The sequence below is a fragment of the Canis lupus genome, chromosome X (genome assembly GCF_011100685.1).
Source record: "Canis lupus familiaris isolate Mischka breed German Shepherd chromosome X, alternate assembly UU_Cfam_GSD_1.0, whole genome shotgun sequence".
Lineage (NCBI taxonomy): Eukaryota > Metazoa > Chordata > Mammalia > Carnivora > Canidae > Canis > Canis lupus.
This window is the reverse complement of record NC_049260.1, coordinates 5,553,473-5,561,443: the sequence shown is the minus strand read 5'-3', so window position 1 is coordinate 5,561,443 and position 7,971 is coordinate 5,553,473. Positions and strand designations below refer to the sequence as shown.

The 7,971-nt window shown below is 52.5% G+C and overlaps 1 protein-coding gene across 1 annotated transcript in view; it reads left to right on the top strand.

Annotated features, from left to right (window-relative positions):
- The first annotated feature begins 779 nt into the window (after positions 1 to 779).
- ANOS1 (anosmin 1) overlaps positions 780 to 7,971 on the top strand; it is a 186,685-nt gene continuing 179,493 nt past the window's right edge. Inside the window, exon 1 of the mRNA XM_038586781.1 lies at positions 780 to 986. Within this exon, the coding sequence (XP_038442709.1) occupies positions 780 to 986 (207 nt within the window). The remainder of the gene's footprint in view (positions 987 to 7,971) is intronic.

The window sequence follows — 7,971 nt, the reverse complement described above, 5'->3', positions numbered from 1 at the left end:
CCCAGGGAAACCAGGGGTGTCTACCTAAGAAATGTCACCTGCCATGTACTCAGATCGGTTTCCAGGTAGTATTAGGGAATGAAGGGCGGAAGGAGGAAGGAAGGAAGGCGGGAGGGAGGGAGGAAGATGTCAGTCAAATGTGCTTGCCTGGCTTCTGACTCGTCTTATAACCGTTTCAGTTGTTCCTTAGCTCCTTCCACTACTTGGGAAAAAAGGCAATTAAAATATGCGAAAGTACGAGCGAAGCTTGCACCCGGGGAGGAAGCCTACGACGTGCAGGCGCTGCGGCCTTCCGTGGGTGGGCAGGTGGGACGCCCTTGGGGGCCCCGAGGCCCTCCTTTCCAAGAGGGCACCTACATGCCAGGCCCGGGCTCGCTCACACCTGAGCTTTACCTGGATGGCGGGGCGGGGGGCGGATGCGGACTGTGGGGGCGCCAGCGTGGGAGACCGGCCACCCAGAGTGGGGCGCCCCGAGGGGACCGGCGGGCGCCGCCCTGCCTTGCAGCGCGGGGGCTCGCGGCCCCTCGGACCTGCCCACGGCCCTCGGCCGGCCCCCCTGTCACTCACTTTCCTTGCAGCCAATGGCGCGGCCGCCTGTCACCCTCACCCCGCCCCCGAGGCCGGCGGGGAGGAGGTTGGCGCGGCGGGCGCGGGGCTGGAGTTGAATGATTGAACTTTCCAGCGGAGTTGCGGCGGCCGCGAGGTTCCCGGCAGTGCGGCCCCGGCGCGGAGCTGGGAGCCTCGGCCAGCGCCCGGCGCCGCGCCCCCGACCCGCAGCCATGGTGCCCGGGGCGCCCGGCGCGGCCCTGAGCCTCTGCCTCTGGCTGGCGGCCTCCGGGGGCTGCCTGGCTGCCGGCCCCGGCGCGGCGGCCGCTCGGCGGCTGGACGAGTCCCTGTCGGCCGGGAGCGTCCAGCGCGCCCGCTGCGCCTCCAGGTGCCTGAGCTTGCAGATCACGCGCATCTCCGCCTTCTTCCAGCACTTCCAGGTACGGGAACCGCCGCCCCCGGGGCCGCGGGGCCGCGCGCCCAAACTTCTCGCCCGGCTTGGCCGGCGGGTCCCGCTTTCCTGCCGCGTGCGTTTTGCAGCCGGGGCGCTCGAACCCCTCCGTTCCGGCCGCCCCCTTGCTCCCGGGAGGAAAAGGAAACCCGCAGCATCTTTCCGTAACTGCCCCCCGCAGCGGGAACGCGGGGCGCTCGCCCTCCGGGCCGAGGCGGGCCGGCTCTGCGGGTGCCGGCGCGCGGCTGTGCGCGTCTTACTTTCCCCGGACTTCCGCGCGCGGGACGCCCCGCAAGGTCCCGGGTGCCGCCAGCACGGAGAGCGAGGCCGGCGAGGCGCGCCCAGCTGCGCCCCGGGACCCGCGCCACCCGCCCAGCCCCGCAGGTGCCCGCGGCCGACACCTTTGTCTCTGCTGAGCGGCGCTTTCGCGTTCGGCGGGCCCGGAGCAAGCGGCGCACCCTCGGAGCCCCAGGCGGGTCCTGGGGCCAAGTGGTGTCTTCCAGAACGTGTGCGTTGGGGAGGGGGCTGCTGGTAGCTGTGCGCGCCCCAGCTCGGAGCCCCGGAGCCTGTAGGTCTACTCAGTGGATGGTGTGGACAGTCAGGGAACGGATGCAGGGATCGGGGCTTACAGGGCCGTGTGTGGATGGATGCTCCGACAAGCGCCCTGGGGTCAGTGACCCCCCCCCCCCCCGCCCCAGCCCGAGTTGGTCCTTGCAGCTTGCAGGTGGGAGAGCGTGTGTGTGAACCGAGGAGGTTTAGGGGGACGCACACGCGGAGCCTGTGGATTACCGGCCCGGTTGAGGGGAGCTCAGCGGCCAGGCTCCCCGCGGGTCTGGCGTGGGAACCCGCGATGCCGGGGACGCATTCACGCGGCTTGCGGATTCTGCGGAGGCGCGGCCGGTTGCCTTTCCCAGCGGGTCTCTGAAATCGTCCACGCAGACGCCTTATTTCTCTCGAGTGCCATCGTTCTCTACCTGGCCCTCTCGCCTCTATGCTTAGCGGCTCACCTGTTCCAAGACGCTAACTCACTTCTGGCCGCAGGGAAAACTGCGGAGGCTAGATGGGGACCCAGGACTCTTTGGCAGGTTCTTAAGATAAGCCCTTTGACCTTAGAACTAAACTGGACGCCCCTCCAGCCTGGGCAGGTTAAAGGGGCTTTCCCAGGGGCCCTGGGAACTGAGCTGTGAGAGGAGGCGACTGTAGCGACAGACCCTCCCTGTAGCCTTCGGGGTGTTCATCCTGGCCTTAGAGCTAATGAAACCTGGCGCCCAGGGGCACCAGGACTCAAAGTCGGGGTCTTCAGAAACTGCCCCAGCCCGCCGAGTTTGCGTGTGCCTGAGCGCGCGTTCTCAAGGAAGCAACACGTTAGTGGGCTTCGGAGAAACGGGCACCCTCTGCGGTCCTCCGGATTCCTCCGGGAAGGGGGAAAGCGAGTGCTGCCGTCCTGAACTGAAATTACGCGGACATCCTGGAGAGGGCTCCTCCCCAGCCACCAGGTTTCAAAACCGCCGCCCCTGCCCTGCCCTGCCCTGCCCTGCCCTGCCCTGCAAGTCACTCTCCTGAGAAGATGCTACACTATTGTTGAATCCACGACAAAACCCAACAGAGCAACCCATTGCTGGAGAGAAAGAGTATCTCTTCTTCCTTTCTTCTCTTCTTTCTCTCTCTTCTTTTTCTTTCTAATTGAATTGTCAGTTGCTGTAATTTATTTGTTTTACAGTTTAAGCGGCTAAAGAAGCAGTTTAGATCAAGCCAATTCCCATGAAAGGCTTTTCTTGTGGTCTCCTGGCATGATTTCTCTTCGGAAGAAAAACTGCTGACAGAGTACACATTGCCAGACAACCCTGATTACATTTTAATTAGCTGGGGTGGGATACGCTGCAAATTACTGTTAGGACTTAATAACTGCTGTTTTTGCCATCAATGGCCCAGCCATTTGTGGAGGTTTAACCCTAACCTGGTAATGCCTATCTGATTTACCTAAATTGCAGGGATTATGCTTTCTTAAGATTTGAAAAGGCAGCAACACACTCTCCTTCTAAATCCTCCAGCCTCCCTGTCCCTCCCCCTTGTTAAATAATTGGGAGATGATGGAGGAGTCAGGCTGCTGCCAGCTCCTTGCTGGGCACGTGGTATCTATTAACAGCAAAGGCCAAGGCTGGAGGAAGCCTGTGGAAGAGCCCCTTCTATCAGGGTCACCCCACCCCCTGGTGCAAATGAGCCCAAGCAGAAGGCTGTTTCTGGAGCAGGTGGCCATTTTCAACTTCTTTTACACAGTTTTAGGCATCTTTTTAAGGATGGAAGAAGGCTTATCTCCATCCTTGAGGCTAGCGAAGTGTGCAGATTCTTAGGTGTGACAGCGGCCAGGGCTCAGCTATGGAGACCCCAACCTACGCGCTCGTGGTGTAGATGGAGACTTGAAGCCGCTAGGGGCAGTGCCCTAGAGTAGCAGGTCTGCAGAGGCAGGTGGAACCTAATTGTCTCTGTCCCAATTCCACATGCTCTCTAGCCTCCCAGCCCTGCAGTGATGAGGCTGTAGGGATACAGGTAGATAGATGGTGCCCACCTGGTGCCTTTGCTTCTGCAGTGCTGGGCAGGCTTCACCTGTCCACTGTGCAGCCATCAACTGGGTCCCAAGGGACTCAATACTAATGCATGGGGATGGCAGTGGTGATGGGGGAATTCCTGAAATATTTGGCACAGCCCCTGACATGGAAAACTTCAGAATTTCATACTAAAGGGAGATAGGTGGGTGAACTGCATCAGGTTGCTACTAAATGCTGGCCTCATTCATGAAAAGAAACAGTACAAGTTAGCACCTCACAGGATATCCATTCCTGGCTCTGCGTGCAGGGCATTTGGCACATTGCCATTTCAAGTTTGCCCATATCATATACACAATGTTGTTAAAATCCCACGAACAGAGACAGTAGGGAAGGACATCTTCTGTCTGTGGAACAAAGATGAGATCTGGGCTGTGGGGTATGGAGCAGGGATGTGGGCTTTGCAGCCAGGCAGGTGTGCTCTGCATCAGCTTTGCCACTTTGTAGATGGGTAGCTGGGGCAGACCACCTTCTTGAACTTCCAGCCTCCCATGGGACAGAGGTACCTACCTGGCAAGGTGGAGATCATAGACCATGTTGGGGATAATGAAAGTGATGGTAGCAACGGAGCAAACACTGATTGGAAGATTAGTAAGTACAGCCTCTGTACTAGGTGTCCTACAAGTCCTGTTTCATTGAACCCCACAGCAGCCATATAAGGAAGGTACTATTTGTTTCCTAATTGATAAGCAAACAGAGATGCTGAGAACATAGGTTACTCACACAACTAATAGACAGTGGAGTTGGGTCCCGAATGACAGTGGCTACCGGTTTTTGGTTTTGTTCTTATTTTTGAGTTTTATTGGTTAATTGGTTTATTTACTTCAAGACTAACTACCTAATAATTCTTGGGACTCAGTGCAAAATGAAAATGTATAGTCCATTCTTTCAAATAGCAAGAAAAAAAAGAGTTAAAGGTGCTTTTCCTTCTTCTGTGGCTCTTTCCATTTGTCATGGTGCTTCAGATTTGCTATTCCGTGCTGTTCTCAGTAAAGGAAAATTTAAAAATTAAGTTTTTGGTATGGATTTTGCACTTCATCTTTATATTATTCAGTGCCGGTTTTACGTGCAAACCTCAGAGCATTTCACTTGTATGCAGAATCACCAGCATTTCACACTTTGTATTTCCTGGCTCATGCCTGGAGAGTGCCAGATGCATACATGCTTGCTCAGCCATAACACTTGCTTGGTACTCTCTTCTGCAAGCTTCTAGACCATTGCATTGTACTTTGTTTTAGATGTTGTCCTCAGAAAGTTGAGCCAGGGGTCTCTCTCTCTCTCCCCTACTGTTCAAATGACAGCCAGTGGCAACTGCCAAGTCTACTGCAGCCTCCTTACTGGATGCAAGTACATACCTGTACCAGGGATGGGCTTGCTCCCTGAAAGTCTTGGACTCTGGCTGCCCACCCACCAAACACATGGTGTTGCTTCCGGCATGAGTTGAGGGCAGCCACCACTGTATTCTGGGATGCTGTGGCTCTTGCATGCATCAACCCTCCTTGGACCTTTGTCCATGTCCCTGCAGGGTCCAGAGTGTGACAGTCATTTTGGGGCAAGAAGTAGGAAGGGAGAAGCTGGGTGAAGACTGGGGTGCCAGGGGCAAAGGAGTGGGTAGTTGAGAACTTTTCCTGAGGAAGTGAAGGAACAGTGGGAGGCAGGATCATGTGTGATCTGAGGCTCCAAACCTCCAGAACAAGCTCCAGTATTCCATCAGACTTCTCATATGAAACATGAACTCAGGATAAAAACACTGAGATTTCAATATGGTGACCCCAGAGCATTAAGCCCCAGGTACTGTCCCTTTGAGCATGGACCACATGCATTGATCATATGTCCAGGAAGCGGCCCTGGTGTGGGTTTTTGTATTTCAAAGGTGCAGAACACTTGGGAAGGCTTAAGCCCACTTGCCATGGAGGTTCTTCCTAGAGTTTTCCACAGCATCAGAGCTTATGATGTTGACCAGCGTTCACTTGGAAAGAAACTCTACACTTGTTTTTTCAACTTCCTTAGGATATTAAAGAAGAAGGAAAGGAGGGAAGACTGTGTCTGAAATAAATTCCTCTTCAGCGAATCTCATTTAACTTAAGAGTGACTCCCTCTCTTATGCTAGTTGGGATATTCCTAGAGGAGCCCACTGTTGTCTCCCTTGGTCCTGTGCATTATGGCAAGCATGGAGCTCAGTCTCAGAGCCTTAACGATAGAGTCATTTCACTAAGTATTAGAAGACTTAGAACCTGCGCTTTCCGTGCTCTAGAGAATAGGACTTGGGAACAAATAGTAGCCCATGTGCAGCAGAGGAGGGGGGAGTGTGTCTGTTTCTTTGCCAGAACTCGGCCCTGCTTGGGGAAACAGTGGACCTTCGTGTTGGAAGATAAGTAGCAGGTTGCTGGCAGCCTTGGCCCCATGGGTCTAGAATTTTATTAGTGGTAAGAGATTCTTGTTTAATGGGACATTATTCACCCTATAAAGTACCACTGATAGGCTCGCTTAGGTAGCTGATTAGAGAGATCAGAAGCTTTTCCTAGCAGTAATTGGAAGCTGTTTGTTTTGGCAGAAGGGAGAACTAAGCTGGTGATTAGCTCATTCTACTTAGAGGACCAGCTTCTCCTCCAAGAAAAAGTAAATAAACAATTAGGGCATCAAAAACCCTTAGCTGCCACGAATCAGCCCTAGGCTCACTAACATTTGGAGGAGCACTTTTGTGGTGAATATACCCAGCCCTGGTGTGTCACTTTGCCCTGCAGTGAGTTGAAGTTACACGCCAGAATGGCCAGGCATTTAGAGAGTCTCCAGAAGGAAAGCCATTCTCAGCTTTGGCCCTTCTATTTCCTGGTCTGAGTCCCTGGGTCTCTGGCTGTGTTTCTAAGAATTTCTGAACTTAACCAAAACTAAACAGGAAGCTATTCATGGCAAATTTTTGTGTTTTTTAATTTTTTTAAAAAATATTTTATTTATTTATTCATGAGAGACACAGAGAGGCAGAGGGAGAAGCAGGCTCTCTGAGGGGAGCCTAATGCAGGCCTAGATCCCAGGGCCCTGGGGATTGTGACCTGAGGCGAAGGCAGACGCTCAACCACTGAGCCACTCAGATGGCCCAGGTTTTGTGTTTTTTTAATGTAGTGTTTCTCTTGAATGTGATGTAAAAGTCGATCTTCTTGTATTGTAGAACATTTTAGAAACACATTAAAAAACACTTATTAACTTGTTCATTCCTTTGTGTACTATGTCATTAAAGACGCATATATATGCTTTTATATATGTTTATATTGTATATATTTATATATGTTTGTGCGTATTTCATACAATATCCTATATGCGTGAATGTGGTTGAGGGCCTAACTTAGACTTAAAAGTTAATGTTGGTGTGTTTCCACATAAAAAACTGAATCACAAATTAGGAGGTTATTTTTTCTTTGAAATGGGTTCACCAGATTGCATTGTATAACCTGTCCTTGTATGTTTCTGTGACTGGGTATAAAAGTAGGGTTAGGGGGCACCTAGCTGGCGCAGTGGGTAGAGCCTGTGACTCTTGATCTCAGGGTTGTGAGTTTGAGCCCCACGATGGGTGTAGAGATCAATTAAAAATGAAAAATAAAAAAACCTTTAAAGCAACTGTAGGGTTAGAGAAACTTATGAAAGGGTTAGTGGGCTCAGCTTGTATTAGTTCAGACATGGAGAGGTTCTTTTGCATCACTTGGCAATGCTTTATAGAATTCTCTCACACAATTTTGAAGGTGGGGGCTTGGGACAACAATCAGTGCAATATATTGATATTATCAAAATACATTTTACATATGAAAAACGGGAGCCGGAAGATGGCCAGTGCCCCATCGCCATGCCCTGGTGCGGAGCACTGCAGGACTTACTTTGGAAGACCTGTTGAGCTCCAGACCTTTCACGTTCCAGCGCTGGCTGCCTCGCACATTTCTGTTTCACTTATTCTGGACTCCGTGTTGTGGAAGTGTGTAGTCAATCAGCATATGGCATTTATTAAGTATGACCTAGTTTTTCCTCTTTACATTAATCAAAGATACCCCTAACTCTTTCAAGCTTCAGATCAGCAGGAGGTCGCCCGCATTACGGAGCAGACTGATAAAGCCGCTTCCTGACCTCTTAGTTAACCGTGTACCATCATCTTAGGAGAATGTGTAACTTCTTCTGGATTCTCTGAAATATTGGAACTGGGTCATAGACACCTATTCCTTCTCAGTAGATGCTTTTGGTGACCTTCTGTCCCTCACCTCCCTAACCCCCAGCTCCTGTCTCAGCTGCTAATGGCTTCCAGCTGCTCCTCGCTTAGAGCACAGCCTTCTGCCCATGGGCATCATCTTGCCAGCAAGGCAACAACCCTCCTCCCTCCTTGGGGGCGAA